At 35.6% G+C, this 27500-nt stretch overlaps 1 protein-coding gene across 8 annotated transcripts in view; it reads left to right on the top strand.

Annotated features, from left to right (window-relative positions):
• atp8a1 (ATPase phospholipid transporting 8A1) overlaps positions 1-27500 on the top strand; it is a 332848-nt gene that overhangs the window by 107588 nt on the left and 197760 nt on the right. For all 8 annotated transcript variants that reach the window (XR_012389972.1, XM_073922212.1, XM_073922214.1 and 5 more), the window contains exons 10-14: positions 227-338; positions 1994-2159; positions 18987-19114; positions 20524-20601; positions 22346-22434. Coding sequence is in view for 7 of the 8 variants with exons in the window: in XM_073922212.1 (XP_073778313.1) it covers positions 227-338; positions 1994-2159; positions 18987-19114; positions 20524-20601; positions 22346-22434 (573 nt within the window). In the remaining variant the exon portion in view is untranslated. The remainder of the gene's footprint in view (positions 1-226; positions 339-1993; positions 2160-18986; positions 19115-20523; positions 20602-22345; positions 22435-27500) is intronic.

The raw sequence follows: 27500 nt of genomic DNA on the forward strand, positions 1-27500 counted from the left end.
AACACAATGCGCTGTTAAAAAAAACAGCATGTCAAATTTCACAAAAATAACCTGTGAAAATGCGAAAGGTGAACCGCGTTATAGCAAGGGACCACTGTATACTGTAAATACTGTGCTTGCGTGTCCTTTTGTGTCTTTGTCCATGTTTTGCTTGCTTGACATTCATTATACAACTTCTGTAAATTGCAACGGATCGCAAGAATGGTTGTATTTTCTTTATCTTTAGCACCGTACCACTGGGTCCGGATCAGATCCTGCTGCGAGGAGCTCAACTCAGGAACACACAGTGGGTGCACGGCATTGTGGTTTATACAGGACACGATACCAAACTCATGCAGGTCAGTTTTTCCACTACAGTCAGCTAAATCACATCCTAAATCCACCTTTTTTTTGGAAATACTCTAATTTTTACGAGTCACCTAGAGTTAAACAGTCGAGTTTTACCAGTTTTGAATGCATTCAGCTGATAATTGGGTTTGGCTGGAGCACATTTAGCTTAGCTTACCATAAACCATTGAATCAGATTAGACCATTAGCATCTCACTGACCAACAGACCAAAGAGTTTTGATGATTTTCCTATTAAAAAGCTTGGCTTTTCTGTAGATATTACATTGTGTATTTAAACAAATGTAAAATTAAAAGTACATATTTGATATGATACTCTCATTCCAGTGTAATAATCAAGGAACTTCAACAGTGCCTGAATATAGTCCCAGCACTATGTAATGTCATTGCTCCTGCTGTAGCCATGCTACAGCAGCAAAGTTGCTTGATTATTACACCAGAATGAGAGTGTAGTTCCTATTCATATCAGCCTAGAAAACAACTTAGTACAGTATATAACTACAGAAGGCTCAAGCTTTAAATTAGCTATTTTTTATATACAGCTGACGTCAGAATTATTAACCGCCCTGTTTATTTTTTCCCCTTTTTCTGTTTTACAAAGAGCAGATTTTTTCAGCACATTTCTGAACATAATAGTTTTAATAACTCATCTCTAATAACTGATTTATTTTATCTTTGCCATGATGATTGTAAATAATATTTGACTTGATATTTTCAAGACACCTCTATACAGCTTAAAATGACATTTAAAGGCTTAACTAGGATAATTAGGTTAACTAGACAGGTTAGAGTAATTAGGCAAGTTATTGTAGATTGTTTGTTTTGTAGACTATCCGCTTGTTAAGTGTGACGTCACGCGAAGCGGCTTCCGGGTCCAAGCGCTCTATTCAACTGAATGGGGAGACTCATGAAATGGTAATAATAAACGTTTACAAAGCGATTTAATACTTTCGAAAATCACGGTTGCAGTATATATGTCCATGCCTAATATCTGATGGCCAAAAAGTGATTGATTTTTTTATAAATTGTTAAATTTTTGGCATTTGTTATGCAGCAAGCCCAGAGATTGTTGTGTACACTATGATTTTACATAAAATTAACTTTAATGTGTGATAGGAATAAAACGTGATCATAAACGAATGATTTCTCCACTCAAATGAGTGGCGGCTTGGACCCGGAAACAGTATTACATACATCACCACTTAACAAGTGAATAGAAAGACAATATAGTTTAAAGGGGCTGATAATATTGACCTTAAAATGGTGTTTAAAAATTAAAAACGGATTTTATTCTAGCTGAAATAAAACAAATTAACCTTTCTCCAGAAGATACTGTGAAAATTTCCTTGCTCTGTTTAATTTGGGAAATATTGGAAAAAGAAAAAAAAATCAAAGAGGGGCTAATAATTCTGACTTCAACTGTATATATATTTTTTGAGTGAGATGCTAATAGTCTTATCTGATTCAATTATTTATGTAAAGCTAAGCTAAAAGTGCTCCATTAGTTCTGGAGATCAGCTAATTGAATTTAAATATGGTAAAACTCAAATGTTTAACTTTTAGGTGAGTAGTAAAATGAGCCTATGTGCAAATAAAATGGAGCGTTCGTTTAATTTTATGAACACAGTCATGTTTTGTGTGCTCCAGAACTCCACACGGCCTCCTCTGAAGCTTTCTAATGTGGAGCGCATCACCAATTTCCAAATCCTCGTTCTTTTCGGCTGTCTCTTGGCCATTTCGCTGGTTTGCTCCATCGGCCAAACCATCTGGAAGTACCAGTTCGGCAATGACGCCTGGTACATGGATCTCAACTGTAAGAGCCAGACCTCTCCTCCTCCTGTCATGCTAGACCGCTTGCGCGTCTATGTGTGCTTTCATTTTATTTTATTGTCAGTAATTTTCGTCCTCCCTCTGTGTAAACAAATATGCATTGCATATGTGAATATTTGTCAATAAAAAGGGAAAGGAGAACCTTTCTCTTTTAGTTCTAATATGCATAGACACAAGGGGTTAAACGGATCGCGGTTGGTCTGTGATCCATTCGGATTGCGACCCACGGATCGGAACGTTCATTATTTACACATTTTGAACACAAGTTTAACGATCACTGTGAAAGTTGGTTTTGCTGCTGTTTCTTTTTTTAAAATAGGCTTGCAGATTTTTATGTACTCTAACTATTTACTTTCCCTCCACTTGTTCAAAACGAGTTTTTTGAGTTTCTGGTAAACACAATAGGAATGGTTGAAAGTTTCTGATGGTATGATAACCTTGGATAAAAATATCACAGTTTCACAGTGTCATGGCATTTTCATTACTGCTGTAAAAAAAGTTATTTTAAAATGTCTGGGTTAAAAATATAAATAAAAAATTCTCCATTGAACACTTATTATATTTTAGAGTAGCAAACATGTCAGGCTAAATAATTTAAGTAAATATTTCTGCTCTCTTTGTTAGTTTTAAAACCACTGATTTATTTACATCACATAAAAAAAAACATCTTTTAAAAACCCTTACAAATACCATAGGAACGGTGACACAGAAAATCGTAGCAGTTTTAAGACCTTGTCTTTTCTAAACCGTAGTAAACCTTGAAACCGTTTATTGTCTCATGCCTAGAACATAAAACAAGATATGTTGAAGAATGTTGGAAAAAGGTTAGTCTTTTTTTCTACTATAGATGCCAGTGGTTACTGGTTTCCAGTAAAAGTTCTGGAAATTTTGTGTTCAACACAAAAGAAACTCAAATGCTGGAGGTACATTTTCAGTTTTTGGTGAACTCTTTCTGTAATCTGATGTTTTATTGTAAAAGGGTACACACACTGTATTATAAATTACTGCATGAAATCTTAAATTCAGTTCTCTTTAGTGACAATGTCTTAGAACATTCTTTATTATTTTTTAAATTCAGTTGTTAATAGGGTTGGGCGATGTCGACTAATTTGGCATCATACGATGTCTAATGTTAAACATCGCGATGGACTATGGCATCGTCGTCATATGTGGCGGTAAATTAGTTATTTATGAATAATTCATTAATTAATAATGAATTAATTATTTGTAGCCTACTGTTTCAATTACCTGACCCGCATGGTTTTTGTTTTACCCATAACCAAATCATAAATAAACAAAAATAAGTTACACACAAACTACCACCTGTCAATCACTTTTTCTGTAGGCATGAATAAGCAGAGTGATCTATGTTGTTATAATGGTGTCCACAAATTGATTGGTAAAAAGGTGCACAACTGACAAGTACAAGCGTACAAAAATCCTGTACAAGTGTGAAATCGAAAGATTGAAGCAGTGCAATGACGCTGTGACACGTCACCCGATAGCTTCAAAAGACAGAAGAGTTGTTAGGTAGAGACAAGATTAATTAAATATCACATTTGACAACTATAGTGAAATGCGATCCAGCGGTACATCCTTGATAAACTGCCTGACGTGCACTGCCCTCTGGGGTTTTGTGCTCCAAGCACCCAATGACTGCTGGAGCTCAGATGAGCACATACGCTGCTGCATGCATGACAGTGTGTTTGTGTGGTTGCGTGAGGTATAGTGTTGAAGGAGATCTTATTAGAAATGCTAGATGAAACGCCAGTGTGGACGTGTATCGTTTCTAAAATGCCATTTTAAAACTAAAACGTATTAGTGTAAACAGGGCCTGAACGTGTTTTTCGCGAGCGGGTTGCTGCTGTGACAGGGGCGGGGTAAAGGATTGCGATGCCGGCCCGGCATCGTGATGTCTATCGGCCATCGGCGATGGACAATGGCATTGTCTATCGACCCAACCCTATTTAGGTTAATCAGAGTATTTTAACAAAATAAAATCAATCAATAATTTATTTACTAATGATTTTTTTTACTTAAATGCTTTTGTATAATATTTATATTTGTATTTAAAATTGTAATTAGTAAATTTTTATTGTATTTGTTTGACTACTTTCAATAACAAAGATAAAGAAAATGTTGTGGTCATTGGTATATTTATGATTAAAAATTGAGTTTTTTTTTTTACATTTATATTTATAGACTTTAATGTTTCTTAAAAGTGTAGGTTCCATAGTTTTTCATGATAAAACCAGCTTTCTTGTAATAATTTGGAAAGCATTTTATTTTATCTTATTTTGCTTTATCGTGTTTGACTTTATATTTTATTTAATTTTACTTTTAATATTAAATTATTTAATTTATATTTATTTTATTTGTATTATTATATTTTGAATAAAATTAAATGTATTTAGTACTTTTAAAAAATATATATATTATTATAATATGAGATAGTAGTTAGATGTGAATTAAAGATGGTCAAAGACAGGGGGTGGGGAGTAGTGAGGGCTTGGGAAAGCTGAGATTTGGACTCAGGACGACCGGCCCATGAGCCCATCAGTCGGACAGGAGAGCTAATTATATTCACCCCAACACCACTTTTTTTATAATTGAAAAATCGATCCGTGGCTCCAAAAACCGAAATGTGATCCGAACCGTGAGTTTTAGGATCCGTTTAACCACCAATAGACACACAAATGTATAAATGGTTGAATATCACAAACGCTGCTGTACTTTTTGTTTTTTCGTTCGTTTTGTTCTCAGCTTCCTTTCTAACATTCTGTTTGGTTTGTGTTTTTTTGTTTCTTTGTTGTTGTCATTTTTCTTAACAGCTCCAGGTAACAACCATTTAAAACCCTTGGCCATCTGTGAATGACCCCCTCCTTACTAACCCCTAACTGAAGCTCAGCTTTTGCTAAGCTACCGAAGCCACTTATACGGTTGCCCTACTTTGCGAGGGTAATTGCAGAGGACCGCAAACACACCAGGAGTCCAATGATAGGTTTTTTCCCCTCCAGCTCTACACTCTGTAGACCCTCTTAATGCCTGATGTCAAAAAAAAAAAAAGAAACAAACAAAAAAACGTGCCTTCCCTTCCTTATTTTGGTGACACGTTAAACACTTCGGAAGCTCCAGTTTCAGCCGCACCAGCGCTCTTTAAACAAATGAAGTGCGACAGCAGAGAAACGCACACACACATGGAAAGGAGCGAGTTTATCCACAGGCCCTGTCAGAGGAAGAGTTTGAAACTGAAGACCCTGTAGGTCAAACCGTGACATTTTCTAAATGCCTCCCATTTTTTTTCTGTTGCCCACCTCTTTGTTCTGCCGTGTTTTTTTTATTTCAGACCAGGCAGAAAGCTGTAGAGCAGGGGTGCCCAAACTGTTTTGTATAAAGTGCCAAAAAGCAAATATCATTGAGAATCTTGGGCCGAAGGTAAATATACCAAGCTATTTTACATTATGGGTAATTTCCTAATTTATTTCATAAAATTAAAAAAAATAATAATATTAATTAATACAGTATAAAATTTTAAATTGTAACTTTTTGCAATAAAAAATGCTTTAAAGGTGCTGTAAGTTTTTGACTCTTCTAAAGCATTAAAATACCATAATATGTCTGCAGACTTTTAAGAAACATGCTAAGTGAACATTTTTGTTTATCTGAAAAACAATGCTGAAGTCAGATATTCTACATTGAATATGTGAGTTACGTGTCCGAACGGCTGTCTTTGTTTTGGTTATTTTAACCCGCCCATTGCCACTTTAGCCAATTATATTTTAGCCCTCGGTTGCCTTTTTGAAAAAAAAAAAAAACAGCATATTTCATTCATTCAGTCATGAAGGCTCTCAAAGCATGCATAAATACGAAATACGACCTCCGGTGGACAGTAGCAGACTCCGAAATGAGACGCAGATTCAGAGTTCCACATGGGGTTATTAATTAGTAAATTATAAAAATATCACAAATGTAAACAATAGGTGAGCAGGTTACAATATAACCCTGTGTCCTAACAACACGCGATGTGACTAGATCTGCAGTGATAAGCAATTTGGCTGTTTGCACCAGACAAAATATGACAGAAATTTAAATACAGCCATTCAGTAGCACAGAATCTGCACTCACTCATGAAATGGTAAGGCTATAATCTAATTAATACATATTAAACCCCTTTAACTTTATTAAATTTAGATGCTGAATCACTGATATGTGTTGGTTTGCGTCACAGTACTAAAGTTCAATTTTAAACAGTATTTCATTTTCAAAATCTGAAGTGAACTATCTGCTGCTGCTTTCAGTATATGCCAATAAATGTCATGTAAAATGGTGTTCAGACTCACATTATTAGCATTTAACTCTGATTAAAGCACATGAGTTGTAGCTGAGGTGATTATTGTCATTTTTCTGTTGTTCAGCTGCTAGAAATAGAAGCCGTTTCTAAAATATAAATTCCAGTTATTGGTCAGGACAATAAACTCCTAAAATTATAAGAATGTTCCTTCTATCATGTGACATCGCCTTTATTAAGAACACAATTTAAATCAGCGTTTAGGCTCGAGAGTTCGGCACACTCAATCTGGCAACATGCACATCATGTGTTTTGATCAAGGAATGCAATACCTAGTTCAACAACTGAGTGTCAAACTTAGATACTGCACCTTTAATGTGTCCTCTATAGCCGTCGGATGACGATATGTACATTTAAGCTTAATCGGATTAATTTGCAGCATTTAATTGAAACATTTCATTTAAGTTAGCTTTTAACAATAAAACCTACAAAACATTACATTATATTTGAAATCTCCAAACCAGAGATGCCCAAACTATGACCCACTGGCCAAAGTTGGCCCATTCTACCCTTTGATTTGGCCCACCATCCCAAAGGGAGAATGTTGGGGAGGTTGTTAATATCTTTGACCGAGATCGTCATTTTGAATGAAATATAACCCTTTGCTTGATTGTTTTGTAATTTGTTTTGTTTTGTACGTGACTGATTTTTTTAAAATCATGTAAATACTGTCACTCAATGAATAAAGAGCAATGCAAAAGGCAGGTGCAGCTTAGTGTATTCCACATTGAAATCCATTGTATTAAATGTTTATGTTTTTACTTTAACCCTTGTGTACTGTTCAAATTCACAAACCTTTTGTTACGTTTGGGATGAAAACATCCACTGAATTAAACAGCTGTAAAAATGCATCAGATAAATAATTTTTTCTCCATTTTTTTTTTTTTTTTTTGCATAAATCTGTTAATCATCATCAGCCCTGATCGAAACTACTAAATGTTTTTAAATTTTTTTTAGGATTTTAACTTTTTAGTTGCCAAATTCACAAATGATGTCACTGCTTTGGTAAAAAAAACACACAAATGACATATTTCCAATATAAAAGTAATGGTAGACTAGATTATTTTAACTTTTATTTTGTGGACATGTAAATGATTAGTAACAACATTGGCTGTGATGCATTGTTTCTTCTAGGAAGAATTTTTTTTCTTCCTAGTTTACTGTTGGTGGCCCCATTGACTTCCATTATAACCACATTTACTCCATGTAGTTCTGAAAGCTGAGATGCATGTTTTGATTTTCTCAGACAAATCAATCCAAGTGTGTAAAGGTCACTTTGACACACTCACAGACACACATACACACTTTAATTTGCTTTCATACTCCACATAAAATCCAGTAGCTAAGCTTTTTTTTTTTTTTTTTTTTTTGCACAGGCCTATCTAAAGGGTTAATGCTGCCAACTGACGATCACCAGTAAAAATACACATTTTACCTTTTCCCAACATGGAAAACCAATAACATTCAAAACTGCATGATTATATGGTGTTTTGTAATCAAAACAATGTGGTTATAATGGAAGTCAAAGGGGCAAAAACAGCCACAAACAGTAAACTAGGGAGAAAGAAACAAAGGCAATGTTGTTTCCCATGCCTAAGACTTCGATAAAAGGAAAAAATCCAGTCCACAATTACTTTCTATATAGAAAATACGTCATTTTGTGTGTTTTACCACAAACCTAGTGACATCATTTATCAATTTGGCAATTAAAGAGTTAAAATCCTGTAATTTTCTAAAGAATTTAGTAGTTTTGATCAGGACTGAGGTTGATGAAAAATAATAAAATAAAATAAATTAATCTGAGGCATTTTCATCCTGAACATAACAAAATAGTGGTACATTTGCTCATTGTATTTCTTAGTTTTTAAAAAAAGAATTCAAAGCATTTTCTTGAATATGTGTCAAAATAAGATTTGCCACCGAAAATCATTCTGCTAGCTGAAACACAGAAAAAGTTATGGCCAAATTAAGTCTCAAAATCACTCTCGAGTTGATGAAAACATCCCCAACAGCACATAAGGGTTAATAAATTCTTGTTTACAATGTTTTATGTTAGTAGGAAATCACTCATGGAAACTTTAATGTAATACAGTTTGGAATATTTACCTTTAGCCCACAGCCCTCAAACAAGTTTCATTTTTGGCCCTTCATACAAAAAGGTTTGGGCACCCCTTCTTTAAACCATCCCCATCATTCATCCTCTCCTCCCAGATGGAAGAGCGGCCCAAATCAAAGGTTACCATGAGTTAACATTGCCCCGCAGGCTCTAGTTTAGAAGATCCATGCTAATAAGCTTTATGTTTAGATTGTAAACGGAAGATATTAAGAAATACAATACTATTAATGTTTAATGAGCAGCGATGGGAACACATCTGCTGTTTGCCTCCAGGTAATTGGGAAAAGAGAAAAACAAACAATTGTGTGCACCAAACGAGAGGCTGAAATGGATTACGTTTGCGGCAGGAGCCACTTGCGGATTGATTACCGCGTCACCAGCATCATTTACTCTTGATTTAAATAGGAGGGGCTGTTTTTGTGTCCGGATCGATCGCAGCTTGCTTTATAGCCTACACCGCTTCTCTTCTTGGCGTTACTCTGCAAGTTCATCGAAAGTGTCGTCAAATGCTGAGATGCACCACATGATGTAATTATAAAGCTCAGACCTTTGGAAAGGAAATAATGCCGTCAGGCACCATGCGAGAGAACGGTGAGGCCATAAATCAGGTGTTTTCATCATGAAATTGATTATTCTAAAGGAGGGAGACTCGGCCTTCTTGGTTTGTTGTTTGCCTTCCTGGTGGAGCTGTAAAAGAGAGAGGTGGCATTGATTTGTCGTTTGCATGTTATTTCTGTGTGTGTATTACTTTATGAACCGAGAATACTTGAATGCTGTTTCGTTACTGATTTGATTGGAGGTTTAGAATGCCTTGATAACTACACTAATCAATTCAAGTTTATTTGTACAGCGATTTTTGCATTAATTATTGTTTCATAACAAAAGTGCACATTATAATATTACAATCAAAGTTGAAAAAGGGAAGGTTATTAGTTACCATAACTGTATTTGTTACAAATAACTTTAACTAATTAAATAGTAACTAATTGCTTTTAACAGTTAAAGTTATTGTATATAAGCCTAGAATCATTAGCCCCCCTGTTTATTTTTTTTCCCAATTTCTGTTTAACAGAGTTTTTTTCATCACATTTCTAAACATAATAGTTTTAATAACTCATTTCTAATATAATTTCTGGTTTATTTTATCTTTGCCGTGATGACGGTAAATAATATTTTACTGGATTTTTTTCGAGACACTTCTATATAGCCTAAAGTGACATTTAAAGGCTTAACTAGGTTAATTATGTTAACTAGGCAAGTTAGGGTAATTAAGCAAGTTATTGTATATCGATGTTCTCTAGACTATCGAAAAAATATATAGCTTAAATGGGCTGATAATATTGACCTTAAAATGATTTAAGAAAAATTAAACACTGCTTTTATTCTAGCCAGAATAAACTAAATGAGTAATAAATAATAATAATAATAATAATAATAATAATAATAATAATAATAATAATAATAATAAATAAGACTTTCTCCAGAAGAAAAAAATATTATCAGACATAGTGAAAATTTCTTTGCTCTGTTAAACATATTTTGGGAAATATTTGAAAAAGAAAAAAAATTTGAAAGGGAGGCTAATTCTGACTTCAACTGTATACAGTGTATATAGCAGGGTTCAATGCTAAGGAATTTTTCTGCTGGCCTGATCGGGCCAGTGGTTCAGATTTTTACTTGCCCCACCAAAAAAAAAAAAAAAAAAAACAGTTTATAGCCGTTTCTTAGCCACATATTTTAAATAATGTGTCAAAAATCGAAACTTTAAATATTTTAAAAATGTTAATGAATGTAAAATGAGCAAAATTCAAATTGTTTAGCAAACAATAAGAAGCAGTATGGAGAATGTGTAGGTATTTTATTGCAGTTCTAAATTATTAAACAAAAGGTAGCTGACTTGCCAAACTGACAGCAAACTGCAAAACATCCCTCCATTGTTTGAGCTGTGTTGTACCCACGTCAAATGTCTGCTTCAAGACATTTTCTTTTAACCTCATAATTTGATTTTTGAGCTTGTTGCTGTCTCTTCACTGATTATGTACAGTTTATGGAAAAAAATAAAAGGCTCACAACATCCAATCAGATAAGACAATCTGAAATGCAGTATGATGTTTGTGACATCACAGAGATGGCGGCATTTAAAGGCTTAAAAGCACAAACTGTTTCTCGATTCTACGACTGCATTTGCACATAATTGACAAATAGTCGCAGGCAAATAAAACTTTAGTGACAAGGCAGTACTGGGCCAATAATGATGCCGTCTACTGTCCTGGGCATCTCTCACGCTGACCCCCTAATTATCGGTTGATTTCCCCCTTGAAGGACATCAAAACAAGATGTATGTGAGGGTCAGGCCTTTGATAATAAGAAACTGCTATCTGACTCTGATTTATATCTTAGCTAGGAAAAATATGATTCAGCAGTCTGAAACTAGCAGCTCTAGAGCACCGATAGACATCTTAAGTATTCACCAAACATGCTTGTAAAATAGGTGTTTATATCAGCGTTCAGCTTAAAAAAAAATGTAGACACATGATGCTAAATATCCATCAATAAACAAGAAATATATACATTTAAGTAATAAATAAGATTTGTAAAATAAATACATTCATAAATTTGATTCACTGAAGCATATATTACCAAACTACTACCAAAAAAGTAGACCCCCTCACCCCCCGATCGTCAATGTATAATTTGCACTCTGTACAGAATATCAGTAATTTAAATTGAAAGGCTGGAAGCAAGAGCATTGTTTTGCATTTTTTAAGATAAGATTATTTTTAAAATAAGTATATTAATAATAATAATAATAATAATACTTATTATTATTAATTAAACCAATTAATTATTAACAGTATTACTGTTCTTTATTGTTTGCTCCAAATAAGCAAACATTAGTGTTTCCAGATTTTTGAACAGTAGTGTTTGATTATCATTTATTTGAATGGTAGTTTATTTATCCACAGTTTGACTGTAATGCGGCCAGATGGTGTAGCTTTAACATCTGTGAGCTAACTGGGTCATCTATCCAGCAACTCTTGACCACAATGGGATTTATTTGGTTTAGTTCTACTGGGCATTCATCCCTAGCCTTAAAAACACTGCTGAAAAGTTTTCCTGATCGCGTTACAAATACACACCCTCCACTCATCAATCTAAGCCTTGTACACTTCGAGCAGATGAGTGATTCTTCATCATGAATAATTGATTCGACTTTGAACCCCTTTGATATTTCACTCTGGCTTGTGTCCCGAATGGCTGCACGTGCCTCTATGCAGATGGGCTTTCGGAGTGCTTGAGCCGCAGTCATTTGTTATGCATTCACGCCACCTGCAACAACAGTCAGCCATGTTGAACTCCTGACCATGAAATAACAGGTAGCAGGTTTAGCATTAATGCTGACGGGTGTCTTGAGAAGTGCTGACCCCGCATGCAGCGCGACTCCTTGCTGCACTGATGTCACTGGAGCTGCAGCAGTTCAGAGAGATGCGCCGCTACTGCTGCTTCTGAGCATGTGCACTGCTGAAGGTTAGCCTTTACAGATGGACTCCTGTACTGTAACCTTTCTGAGAAATGAGTCAGTGCTGACTTGGTGTGGTTTTTTTTACGGTTAACCCCACAGACAGTTGTGTGCATTCACATCTGTTTTGATCAGGAAAGATGCAGAAAGGTTTAAGTAAAAGAAAAGAAAATGTTTAGCTTTTTTAAACCATCCAAATACACAATGTGTTTATTTAAATAAAATTCAATTTCCTTTTTAAAAAAGGAGCCATTTTAAAAACGTGAGGTTTTAAGTAAAAGAAAATACACATTTAGCTCTTTTAACCCGTGTTACCCCAAATTTACTCCCCTTTTGTTATGCTAGGGATGAAAACTGCTGTAAAAATGCATCAGGTAAATATTTGAAATTTTTATTTATTTTTTTGCGTGATTGTAAAACCATAACACCATATATTCATGCATTTTTGATTGTTGGTGGCTTTCCCTGTTGGAAAGCGGTGAAAAAAACACACAAAATGTCGTTTTTTCAATATAAAAGTAATTGTGGACTGGGTTGTTTTAACTTTTTATCACAGTCTTGGACACATAAACGATAAGTAACAACATTGGCTTTGATGCATTTTTAGATTTTCATGTTTTCTTCTTAATTTACTGTTGGTAGCCCCATTGATATCCATTATTCCATTATTGACTTCCATTTGTGAGCGCCGTCTTTCGGATGAGACGTTAAACCAATGTCCCGACTCTCTGTGGTCGTTAAAAATCCCAGGATGTCCTTCGAAAAAGAGTAAGGGGTTCACCCCGGCATCCTGGCCAAATCTGCCCACTGGCGTCTGTCCATCATGGCCTCCTAACCATCCCCATATTCCAATTGGCTTCATCACTGTCTCCTCTCCACCAATCAGCTGGTGTGTGGTGTGGCGCAAAATGGCTGCCGTCGCGTCATCCAGGTGGATGCTGCACACTGGTGGTGGATGAGGAGATTCCCCCCATTGTGTAAAGCGCTTTGAGTGCCCAGAAAAGCGCTATATAAATGTAAGGAATTATTATTAATATTATTATTATTAATATAACCACATTTGATGGTGCATAAATACGTTCATTCATTTATTTTCTGCCGCTTATCCGGGGCTGGGTCACGGGGGCAGCAGTCTTAGGAGAGAACCCCAGACTTCCCTTTCCCCAGACACTTCCTCCAGCTCCTCCAAGGGAATCCCGAGGCTCTCCCAGGCCAGCCGAGAGACATTGTCCCTCCAGCGTGTCCTGGTTCTTCCCCGAGACTTCCTCCCGGTTGAACATGCCTGGAACACTTCCCTAGGTAGGCGTCCAGGAGGCATTCGCAACAGATGCCTGAGCCACCTCAGCTGACTTCTCTCGATGTGGAGGAGCAGCGCCTGGCTCCAGGTGTTTTTGAACCACTGGGTTTTTGAACCGCAGTCTGACCTGTCACCTAAGACCTGTTTGCCTTGGGAGACCCCACCAGGGGCATTAGCCTCCGACAATATAGCTCTTAGGATCACTCAGGCACTCAAACCCCTCCACCATGATTAGGTGGCGGTTTATGGAGGAGCATTAATACACAGTCTTTGTTTTTGTTTACTCCATGTAGTTCTGAGGGATGAGATGCATATTTTGATTTTCTCAGACACATCAATGTAAGTGCGTAAAGGTCACTCTCACACACTCAAGGAGGTCGCACACCAGAAGCGACCTCTCTGCGATGTACTGCATCACCGCATGCAGCTCCAAGCATTTCAGAATTCTAAACACAGGTTTCTATCAGGGTACACACCACAAGTTGACTCAGAACACTGTTCATATTTCTGCCGTGCCAGTGCCATCTGAATAGTTTCATTTTAAATATAATGCAAATGTGTGCGTCTGGTGTGCGATACTTCCAACTGTCATGTGCATGTTGTGGCGCAGCGCTGAGCGGTGCATCTGGTGTGCGACATGCCTCACAAACACACACATTAATTTGCTGTTATACTCCATATAAAATCTAGAAGCTAAGCTTTTCTTTTTTTTTTTTTTTTTGCATAGGCCTTATCTAAAGGGTTGATGGTGCCAAATGATGAACAACATTAAAAATTACACATTTCCCATTACACTCTTACACTCCCATTACATTACACTCTTCCCAACAGGCAAAACCACCAACAATAAAAAAATGCATAAATATATGGTGTTATAGTTTTGTAATCAAAAAATGTGGTTATAATGAAAGTTAATGGAAAGAAAACAACCACCAACAGTAAATTCTGGAGAAGAAAATGAATTAAAAACAATGCATCAAGGGAAATGTTGTTACACATGTCAGACTTTGATAAAAGGTAAAAAAAAAAATCTAGTCCACAATTACTTTCTATATTGAAAATACGTTACTATGTGTTTTTTTCCCACCAAATCAGTGACATCATTTAGGAATTTGGCAATTAAAGATTTAAAATCCTGTATTTTTTAAGCAATTTAGTTTTGATCAGGACTGCAGGTTGATGAACTGATTTATGTAAACTATTTTGAAAAAAAGATATATCTGATGTTTTCATCCTGAACATAACAAAAGGGTTATACATTTGGCATATACACAGAGTGAATTTAATTTTAATTATATATATATTTTTTGATTCAAAGCATTTTCCCAAAATATGTCAAAATAAGATTTGCCACCAAAAATCGTACTGCTAGCTGAAACACAGACAAAGTTAAGACTCAAATCACTCCAGAGCGGATGAAAACATCTCAATAGTATATAAGGGTTAAACCACCTAAATACACAATTTGTTAATTAAAAAAATACAATTACGTTTTACCTTTAAAAGAAATGTGGCCATTTCAAAAATGTTAAAACGTTTGATGTTCTGGTTTATTACGAGCATCTTTATACATCAAAAGTTTTTTGTGAAATTATCTGTGAAGTTATTTTAAAACTTAATTAATTCATTATTATTATTTTGCATAACTCAACCAACTCTGGCAACTGAATTTTGTTGATAAACTTACAGTATGTCCGCCTATTTTTTTTTTTTTTTAACCATTCAAGTATGAGAAATTTGTCAATTTTCATCAGTTATTTTGATTTCTTGAAACGAAATCTGTATATTTCATGAATTTTCACTGTTTTTGAATCAGTGGTATGGTAAATACTGTAGTGTACACTATGTAGAGAAAAAATATGAGTTTTGCAGGAAAACAACTGAGGATTTTTCTCAATGTAATGCAAGTGATTATGGCTTAACCTAGGCTGTTTTTGACAGTTCAAAAATCATAGTTTGGGGAAAAAAGCAAGTTATTTTCCCTTTAAAACAACAAAAGCTCCCCTTGGTCTAGCTTTGGTTTAGCTCACTATGTCTTTTGTGATGTGTGCGTGCTAACAAAGGTAATTTATGACTACTGCAGCAAGTTGTTTGCAAGCATTGCAAAGGTTATTCTTATTTGTCAGCAAGGTCATATTACTTGGGAGTTTCTAGAATGTCAATTTTGGACCATCAGAAATGGTCTATGTTGAGTTCACTTGAACTAGATTGGGAAATTTCCTTGCATGTGTTCCTGCAAAACTGATTTGTATAAAGGGAAAGCCATTTACATCCTAGAGACTGTTGAACATTTAAGTTCTTCCTCTCCATACTGTGAGTTTCAGATGCGAACAAATACTGTATTAGCGACAATTATTATTGACTTCTCTAAATGTGACCTCGCTCTCTGTTTGGCTCCAAATAATGGAAGGTGCTTTAGACCGAGTCTTCCTCCTTTACATTGAAACATCCAACTGACTGTCTTCCTTCCCACCACTAGCTAAATCCTCTTCCTCTCTCTGTGAGCCGGTTCCAATAGCAGTTGTATGTTTGCCCAGCCTCTTTAGTTCAATGACTCTGTATGGGAACGCACTCCCTTTGTTAACCGCTCAGAAAGAGCATTATTTGCATTCTGCGGACCCCAGGTAAAGCTTTTTATTCATGCTTAAAGTCAATATGAAATCAATATTGAACCCATTTGCTTTCTTTAAATGCATCATCACTCGTGCTTTGATTTTTGTCAATAGTTATGGGTAGCCTTTAGCTTAAAAATTGTATTTGTCTATTTAGAATGTCGTATGCTCAAATATATTTGATCAAAAATACTTTAATAATGTGAAATATTGTAATTTTAAATAATGTTTTTTTTTATTTGAATAAAATTTTAACATGCATTTATTCCTGTGAAGCACAGCAAATTCTTTTTATCATTCCTTCAGTGTCTTCTGTTGCGCATAATTGTTTAAAAATCATTTTCTTATGCTGATTTTGTGCTCTGTTTTCAGTAAATTTCATATTATCGATTTTCAACGCAGTTGTGCTGCTTATTATTTTTTAGTTGTATTTTATTTTTCAAAATTCTAAACTTAAAAAAAATAAAAGCTGCACAAAAGCATGCACATCACTTTAAATGAGTGCTCCGCCAAACAACAAAAAGTGCAATATATATATATATATATATATATATATATATATATATATATATATATATATATATATATATATATTCAAAAAGGCGGCAACACCAAAACTCCAAAAATGCCACAATATTCAAATAAAGGCTGATACAAAGAGTGTAACGGAAATCCAAAAGGCTTCACGTTGTAACAGCAATTTATTAAGATCTCCCCATAGACGTGAACACGTAACAACTTCAATCCCTATATTTTGTAGAGGCAGAATGTCTCATAACTAAAAAATGCTGCACAACCAGACCTCTAGGATCATGACGTTGAATAGCGCATCGATGTTTAGAAAAACGAATTTTTAAAGACCTACTCTTTTTATCGACATAACGTAAGCCATACTCGCCAAAACATTTAGATTACGTTAGCTGTCTTGCACATAATAGTGCTTTGAATTTTTTAATTTTTGCTGTATGTGAAATCACATTGTTGACAATTTCCACCTTTAAAATAAAAAATTATAAAGAGCCTTATAAAGAGTCTTATAAAGAGCTGGTGTGCTCGAAACGTTACACGCTTTATATCAGGCTTTTTAATTTAATAAGCTTTGATCTGCTTCCTTTTTGAATATATAAAATTCTAAACCTAAAAATTAAAAAATGTACAAAAGCATGCACATCACTTTAAATGAGTGCTCAGCCAAACAACAAGAAGTGCAAAATATATATTCAAAAAGGCGGCAACACCAAAACTCCAAAAATGCCACAATATTCAAATAAAGGCTGATACAAAGAGTGTAACGGAAATCCAAAAGGCTTCACGTTGTGACATGAACACATAACAACTTCAATCCCTATATTTTGTAGAGTGGAGACAGAATGTCTCATAACTAAAAAAAAAGCTGCACAACCAGACTTCTAGGATCATGATGTTGATGTTTAGAAAAACTAATTTTTATTTTCTTCTTACCGACATAACATAAGCCATACGCACCAAAACATTTAGATTGCTGTATGGGGATGTGTAAAAGTTGACGTTTTGTATGTGAAATCACATTGACAATTTCCACCTTTAAAATTAAAAACAGCAACATACTGTGATGAACACTGTCTGATGAAGAGCTGGTGTGCTCGTAGCGTTACACGCTCTATATTAGCCTTTTTAACTTAATAAGCATTGATCTGCCGCCTTTTTGAATATATAAAATTCTAAACTCCAAAAATGCCACAATATTCAAATAAAGGCTGATACAAAGAGTGTAACGAAAATCCAAAAGGCTTCACATTGTAACTTATTAAGATCTCCTCCACAACGTGAACACTTAACTTCAATCTCTATATACTGTAGAGTGGAGACAGAATGTCTCAAAACGAAAAAATGCTGCGCAACCGGACTTTTAGGATTATGACGTTGCATAGCGCACCGATGTTTAGAAATACGAATTTTTAAAAGCCTACTCTTCTTACCGACCTAACATAAGCCATAGGCACTACAACATTTAGATAATGTTAGGTGTCTTGCACAAAATAGTGCCTTAAATTTTAAACCTTTTTGCTGTATGTGGATGCATAAAAGTTGACGTTTTGTATGTGAAATCACATTGTTGACAATTTCCGCCTTTTTTAAAAAGTTTAAAAAGAGCAACTTACTGCGATTAACACTCTGATGCGGAGCCGGTGTGCTCAAAGTTACACGCTTTATATCAGCTTTTTTAATTGTTGCCGACTTTTTGAATGTATAAAATTCTAAACTTTAAAATAAAAATTGTTCTGACAACCCAAACATTTCAAGACTCAAAATAGTCACATTTCTTTCAGGTCGCTAACAGTTCATGCAAGAATAAGTTCCCCTCCTAAAATTCTCAGTATTCACTTTTGGGATCGTTTCACAAAGTAAAATGGGTTGCAAGTATTGTTTCATGTTGACTTTAACCCTAAGTGTGCGCTGTCTTGTGTCTGTGGTCTTGCTTTTATCGATTACACATTTCTTTTTTTTCTCTGTGCTGCTCTCTTTGTTGAGTTTGATGTTTGGTTAAGACTGGAAATCATGATCACCCACCCTCCGGTGCATTGTGGGATAATGTGTGCTTTTGAATCTTGTCCGTACTGCCAAGGCTGCTGCTATGAATTCCAAAACTTAGTTTAGCTACAAACTAACTGACTTTCTGAATCTAAAGGTATAGGTTAGAAGAGATTGGATGAAAGAGTTGTAGAATAATGTTTGCACAATGCTCGCACAACGCTAGTGGAGCATTGTGGAAACGTTGCAGATTCGACCAAATGAGCTTGTGGCATCTTTCTTTTATTTTGTTTGGTCCTACCATCAACCCTCCCAAATCCTGCTCATCCCATCATGCCTTTGCAAAGCTCAGAAAACTGTGTGTCAGCTTACTCTCCTCTTCCTCCCCTCACTCTTCTTTTTCCAGATGGCGGAGCGGCTAATTTTGGCCTCAACTTCCTCACCTTCATCATCCTCTTCAACAACCTGATCCCCATCAGTCTTCTGGTGACTTTGGAGGTCATCAAGTTTGTCCAGGCTTTCTTCATCAACTGGGTGAGTGTGTGTGTGTGTGTGTGTGTGATGAATTGGCTGTCTATTAAATTCAGACTGCCTAAACCTCCAGGGCCATTCCTAGAAAACTTCACAAGCCCCAACCTGAGTGGAGTTCTGTCAAAATAACCCATTTGAGGATGCCGGAATTGGATTTGAGGTGACGCACAGACAGTGCTTTTAAGCCTGGGACCCACCAAAATGATGTTGAAGAATTAACGGTGGCATCTCACTGCGATGGCGAGGCATTGGCGTAGTAGGTAGTGCTGTCGCCTTACAGCAAGAAGGTCGCTGGTTCAAGCCTCGGCTCAGTTGGCGTTTCTTTGTGGAGTTTGCATGTTCTCCCTGCCTTCACGTGGGTTTCTTCCGGGTCCTCCGGTTTCCCCCACAGTCCAAAGACATGTGGTACCGGTGAATTGGGTAGGCTAAATTGTCCGTAGTGTATTAGTGTGTGTGACTGTGTGTGTGGATGTTTCCCAGAGCTGGGTTGCGGCTGGAAGGGCCTCAGCTGCGTAAAAACTTGCCGGATAAGTTGGTGGTTCATTCCGCTGTGTCGACCCCGGATTAATAAAGGGACTAAGCCGACAAGAAAATGAATAAATGAATGAATCTCACTGCTATTATTTATTTTTAATTTTTAAAATATATATTTTTATTATTGTTTATTTAGTTATATTTATTTTATTAATATTTTTTTAATGATACTAAATGATTGTAGCATGTCAGACTGCTTGAACATGGCTCCCATGTCACAGTTTAAGTTTGAGGTCATCCATTCGTGACACTTTCACTATCCAGTGTTGAAATGATTCCTCGCAGCATACGTAAACAACCCGTAATTGCAATTTTGCACAGCGCGTCTCAATAATAAAGCCAGAAAGAAAAAAACTGTTTTGACATTTCGTCACATGGATTGCATCATTATATTCTGCATTCCTATTGGCTCTTGGATTAACGCTCATTGCAGCTGTTGTCACTAAGGATGCTCCAATGCCATTTTTTTGGAACAAAACCGATCTTGATACCAAAATTCAGAGTATCGATCAATACGGATCCGATCCCGATACTTTTTTTATTTTATTTTATTTTTTTGCGCATAATGCAGTTTCTATAGGGGAATTACCAACCTATGTCACGCGGGTTCAACCATGCATACTGGTTGCAATAGCAAACATGTCATGTTGTGCGGTAGGATGCCAAAATCGAAAGTCCAAAAATAGAAAACTTAAATTTTACCGTACACCACACTGCTTTTAATGCCAACCACAGACGTCTTTGGCTAACAATTTTGTCGTTCTCATTTTATATCAGCCAAGTTCACGCTATGCTGAATCAGACACAATTCTCGTTGTTGATTGCAGCAATGATTTCAGCAAAAATAGGTACATATGGTGTGATGCACTGTGTTTTAGGATACTGACATGCTGTATGAAGCCACCAACACACCTGCTATGGCCCGGACGTCAAACCTAAATGAAGAGTTGGGACAGGTAAAAATATAAATAATAAGCTACCATTTCCGTTTGTAAATACACTTATTATGTAACTATGCTCTGTGTACAGAATCATTCAAAAGTGCACAAAAGAAGATATTTTGAAGAATGTTGGAAAACATTAGCCATTGGCTTACATTGTAGAAAAAAGCAAATAGTGTAGAAGTTAATGGTTACCAGTTTCCAACATTTTTCAAACTAGCTTCTCTTGTGTTAATCATGGATGTACAGTATACAAGGATATATGTGAGGTAACGTGCATGAGTACACCCCTCACAAATCTATTTTTTTAATTCATATTTTCTATAGGATTCTATACAATGTTATATTTATGTACAGTTGAAGTCAAAATTATAACCCCCCCCCCCCTCCTTTTTTTTCTTTCCTTTATTAAATATTTATATGATGTTTATCTGAGCATGGAAATTTTCACAGTATGTCTGATAATATTTTTTCTTCTGGAGAAAGTCTTATTTGTTTTATTTTAGCTAAAAAAAAAGCAGTTTACATTTTTTTATGAACCATATTAAGGTCAAAATTATTAGCCCCTTCAAGCAATTATTATTTCTTTTTTGATAGTCTACCGAACAAACCATCGTTATACAATAACTTGCCTAATTACCTGAACCTGCCTACTTAACCTAGTTAAGCGTTTAAATGTCACTTTAAGCTGTACAGAAGTGTCTTGAAAAATATTTAGTAAAATATTATGTACTGTCTTCATGGCAAAGATAAAATAAATCAGTTATTAGAAATGAGTTATTAAAACTATCATGTTTATAAATGTGTTGAAAAAAATCTTCTCTCTGTTAAACAGAAATTTGAGGGGAAAAAATAAACGGGGCTAATAATTTTTACTTCAACTGTATATACAGTAGTTAGTAGTCAGTACCAAAATCAAATGTGGAGCTAATCTAACAAAATAACGTACAATAAAGATCCAAAAATGAGTGCAAATTTATGTCAAGGAAAAATATTCAGCATAAATGTAAAAAAGTGGGAATCAAGAGAAACAAACATTAATAGTTGAAATTTTGTTGTTAAAAAAAAAAATAATAAATATATATATATATATATATATATATATATATATATATATATATATATATATATATAGCAATATTTAGCTTGAACTTAAATGTATTTTTTTTTTCTAAATAAATATATTTAATAAATCCATTTAGTTTAAATGCACAAAAATATAGTACCTATATTCACTTAGGTAAATGTTAATTTTTATAATGGGATGTACTTATTTATGCTTAGGCATTCATATAAGGCCTAATATCAAATAGTAGTTTAATCTGCATGTTTATGGCCAGGATGGCAATAAAGAATACATCCTTTACTGGATGTGAGTCAAAGTAATAATCTAGTTCTTTCCTAATATAGACCATGTCAATGTGGTGATGTCATTGGTCCGTGAAGATTTTCTGCATGTTGTTAAACTATTTCCTAACTGCAACGAGGCAATTCAATCATAACTTGATGTTAAAACATCAGTCATAACATTAGTTATCAATATGTGGACATTTTAGGATTCTCGGAAGCTATGCAAATTAAAAGTGTATAACGGGAAATATGTCAGGACCATTGTTATTGTTTACATCCTTTAAAATGATCTATAGAATATTCATCTATGGAATATTTGATTGCACTCAGAATTAAAATATTCACTTTTAATTAGGTGTAGCTACTTAATTTACAGCAGTCTAATCCTCTTTTTTTTTCTTGAAATCAGGTGAAGTACATCTTCTCAGACAAGACGGGCACCCTGACCTGCAACGTCATGCAGTTTAAGAAGTGCACGATTGCAGGCGTGGCCTATGGGTAAGGCTGTGTTTTTCAATGTGTTCATCTGGCTCCAGCTGTCTTGTCCTCAGTTCCCTTGTTAGCAGCTGCCTCTGCTTCCCTGCACAGCCAGAGCACTTCTATAAATATCAGACATGGGGACTTGCACATTTACACATTGCACTTTTTTTTTTTTTTTTTTTTTTTTTTTAACATTCATAGATAGGAACACAGTGTTTAAAACTTTTTTCTGAGGCATGCGTAGAAAGTGCAAGTCAAAATGATTAGCTCTTGTAAAAATGTTTTATTTATTTTTAAAATATTTCCCAAATGATGTTTAACAGAGCAAGGAATATTTCACAGTATTTCCTATAATAAGTTTTCTACTAGAGAATTCTTTTTTATTTTGGCTAGAATAAAAGTATGTAAAATTTTAAATTTTTAAGCTAATTTTTTAAATTGTCTGCCGAAAAAACTTTTATGTTTACAATGTGTTGAAAATCTTTTTTCTGTTAAACAGAAAATGCGGAAAAAATATACAGGGGGACAAATAATTCTCACTTAAACATTCATTCATTAATCAATTAATTAATTCATGTTTGTGTTCTCATTTTACTTGTCTTTTATTTCTTTAGTTTCAAAGAGTTCCTATATATTATGCATTATAAAAGGTCATGTTTGGTTTTGGGGGTCTCCAACAACAGGCTGATATGCATGCAATGTCAAAAAAACACTTTCATGGTCTTATAATATGCATTTATTTTTATATACTCCCATATGCTTTGTTCAGGGATTCATTTGTTCCCAAACCCCTCCTTGGCGTGATGCTTATCTGCACTGATTGGTTCGATGACCCAGTTTATTGCGATTGGTCAATTGTGTTCAGCGCGAGGCAGAGCGAATCGCCCATCACGCCTTATCAACAATATCGAAGTAGTCAGAGTGCAGAGAGTATGTGTGAACCCAATGCAGGGGTGCATTAAAGCAATGCAGTTAAACACCAGCATATTACTCTATTCTTAACCATGACACACATTCAGTATTAATCCACACAGTGGCAAAAGCTGAACTTTAATGAAACCTGCCCGCTGCACGTATGTAGGAACAGCTGACGGTGGCTATAGCAATGACGAACGGCAGTGGATCGTGAGCTCACAAACGCATTTAAATCCATAAACAAAGTGGCAGGCACCATGTTTTAGACGCGATATGAGAATATAAAGAGTTAACCAGATACACTACAAGCTGTGTGGAGCAGTTACAAGTAATAAAACACAATTAGATACATAATTTGCAAGCTAGAGAATACAAGGAGGCAACCGTTTTAATCACACTTCAGTTACTTACACTTACACTGATCTATGTATACTGTAAAGTTCCTGTCAAGCTCTGACAAAGCCCCATGAAGCACTCATCAGAAAAATTATTGGCACACATCACAAGGCTTGGGCTATAATGCTATTGACTATTCAGATCCTCATCTTTGGGTGGGGAAAATACCACTCATTTCCCCTCATACTTCAGAGCACAGCGTCTTCAAGACATTATTAAACCGGGATCTGCAACAGTGTTTGTCTTCCTCTTTTTCTTTCTACAGTGTTTGTGGGCGGGGCCAGGGGTTTCAATTTTCCCAGGTCTGTGCGTGCAACAAATGGGCAGGGCTTAAGTTCTGAATCGATGTCATGCCGACATGGCTAAAGATTTGTTACCCAGACGATTTATTTCAACCACTATGAATCAACTCTTTTATAGATAAATCAGTAGTTTTAAACACGCTGCACTTTGCAGATTTAAGCCTTAGCTAGATATCTCACCTCGCTTAGAGCTGTGTTACACACTGTATGGAAGGTCATTTTTAAAAACCCATAATAGGGGCTCTTTAATTTCCAAAATGAATCCTTTCATTTACAAGGATAATAAAAGTTTACAGTGATAATAAAGCTTGTTAACAAGTTTTTAATGATTTATGAAGGAATCAAAATGCTTTGTTTCGTTATATCATCTTCATTCACAAGTAGCAGGGTATTTACAGCTACTGTATATTTTTGCTTGTTCGCATCCTATCCCTTTGTGCCCCCTGGCAGCACTGTCACAAACTGCTGTTACACCTAAAAACATTTTCTTAATCCTTTAGTCCCGCAGCGGCGCCACATACAGCAGTATTGCTCATTTTGAACTGTCTCCCACTGTAAGCTTAAAGTGTTGTTTAAGGTCAAATTTCCATTTCCAACCCGTTTTTTAGAATGAATATTCATCATCATGAGACAATAAGATTGCATAGCTCTCTTCAATATCCATGCTTTTATCTTCCTGCTTTTAACTCGAGCCGAGCACAACATATAAGACATGACAGGACCAGTCTCTGGAGGGACGATTCTAAGGGCCCATGCAGGTTTGAGGCCCCCCAGAGATATTATTAAGGACTTGAACGATCCACCCCCTCCCACCGGTCTTCTACTCTTATCCGTAATCTCCACCAACAACCCCCAGAATCTTCACTTTCGTCCGCCTCTGCAAACCAGTTTTACAATATTTTGTCTAAGTAATGTAACTTGCCTATTTAGCCTAGTGAAGCCTTTAAAAGTCACTTTAAGCTAGTATTTATACTGTATTAGTGTCTTGAAAAATATCTAGTAAAATATTATGTACTATCATCATGGCAAAGATATTTGCGATTACTAATCAGTTATTAGAAAGTGATTATTATAACTAAGTTTTATAAATGTATTGAAAAAATTAATCTCTCCATTTAACAGAAATTGATGAATAAAATTATAAGAGGGCTAATAATTCTGACTTCAGCTGTACATAATGTTATTAGATGAAAAGATCAGAAAAGACCAACATACTGTACTGTATACAGCTGCCAATACACTTTTCCCATAGGAGACCCCCTCTGCTTAAAGGCTGATGAAGTCAGGACAGTACCTGTTTAATCTCTCATAAGACTCTTTGACACTCCTGAAGCGGTCTGCATTACAGAAGCGAGCCCTTGGCCTCCACCTCATGAATATGGATGCCATCTTTTATCAGCTTCAAATACACTTGCTTGTGTTTGATGATGCATCTTTCCCTCAGTCTGGGTGTCAGAGCAAGTACAGCTGCCGCTTCGACTCATTGATGTTTTTGAAGCGTGACATCTGTGTTTTTTTAGCAGTGAGTGGGGAAACTTGGTGCAAGCCCAAAGGAAGAGTTTGACATGAAATATAGCCTGAATTTTTTGACTTGATGTGTTTGTCAGACTGGAAAAACAAACATGCTGCTAGTCTACATGTCGGAGATTTTGCACTTGCTGCTGAGGCGAGCTGACAGTTTTTTTTGACTAAACTTAGTCTTTATGGCTCTCTTTTGTTGCAGTCGAGGTAGAATTTCTGTAACTTCACAATGTTCTTCCATTTTTGTATTTTTAAGTGCATCCACCCCAACAACACTAAGGCCCAACCCCAATTCTATTTTTGTACCCCTACCCCTTCCCTTTCCCCTTGACCCTTGAAACTGAGGGTGAAGGGGAAGGGCTTTAACATTTACTCCTTCGAATTGGGACAGCACTACAGCACCTGCACAGGTCATCAGATGTCATCGCGTTCTCTAGCTTCATATGAGATCAGACAATCGAGACTGTTGTAGTTATTCCAGTTGTGCTATTTTTTGGTATTTATCTTCAGGAAATCATTGAAGGCATATATATAATGTTATCATAACAATCTATTGTGGCAATAAGATCGTAACTATACTGCGCATTTACACAGTGGCCATATTCATTTATATAAACACACCAAAAACAACATTAACATTATAGCGGACACTGAAATAAGGTCATTCCCAGCTAATAGGCTTTACTGAGAAGATATCTGAGTGTCATCGAGTGTCAGAATGTTGTGGAACTGCTATACGTTATTATTAGGGATTATAGAGAGCGATAGTTAGCGTTTTTTTAAATTTTGTTAAATTTTATTAAGCATGACGGTAAAACACGAACGCGGTTATGAATATATTAAAACATGTGCTTGTTTGTTGTAAAAATTGGTAATAATGACCTAAAATAGTAATTTTGTTTATCTCCTTACTTCCGGGTGCTGCAATCCTGCTGTTGTGACTGGTGTATTCTGGGAAATTTTCTTACCCCTTGGATTTGAATATGGTCCTGAAAAATCTTTGTTGAAAGGGTTATTCACCCCTTCCCCTTAGCCCTACGCCTTCAAGCTAAAGAGTAGGGGACACCCCTACCCCTCCACATGAACGAGCAAAACGAGGGGGAAGGGGAAGGGCTAAGGGGTAGAATTGGGATTGGGCCTAAAGATCCAATCACTTTCCATTTCTTTTTTGTCATTTTATAAGTTTCCCATGCTTCTTGATAGTACTTTAATTTCAGACATATGAACTCAAGTCCTAGAAAAGAACTTAAAGGTGTGGTATTTAAGTTTGACACCCAGTGGTTGAAGTAGGTATTGCACCCCTGGTTCAAAACACAGATTGACGACATCAAAAGAAGTTTGCCTGACCATTGAGCCTAAATACTGGTTTAAATTGTGTTCTAAATAAAAGCAACTGCATGTGATGAAAATAATATTTTTGTTCTAACCAACATCTCAAATTGAAAGATCAGAAACGGTTTCAATTTCTTGCAACTGAACAACTAAATACTGACAATGATCACCTCAGGTACACCTCATGTGCTTTATTCAGTGTTAAATGCTAATAATGTGAGTTTGAATGACATTTTACATGACATTTATTGCCATACTACTGAAAGCAGCAGCAGATAGTTCAGCTCAGATCTTGACAATAAAATAAACTGTTTGAAATTAAACTTCAGAAACTCTTTAATAATGCAAATCAACATATGAGTAATTTAGCATCTACATTTAATAATTATAAAGAGGTTTAATATGTATTAATTAGACATTTTTTTGTTTTATGCCTTACCCAGAAACTTGTCATTTTGGCTTTTCAAATGTAAAATTAATGTAAACACAAGACAAATACTGTTTAAATTCAAAATATAATTGTTTATTAGAATTTTTGTTTAACTTGTAGCACAGATTTCTTCATGTAAACAACAAACCCACAATAAACCATTAAGATCCTGGCTTGACAGTCATATT

Source organism: Danio rerio, chromosome 14 (assembly GCF_049306965.1).
Source record: "Danio rerio strain Tuebingen ecotype United States chromosome 14, GRCz12tu, whole genome shotgun sequence".
NCBI lineage: Eukaryota > Metazoa > Chordata > Actinopteri > Cypriniformes > Danionidae > Danio > Danio rerio.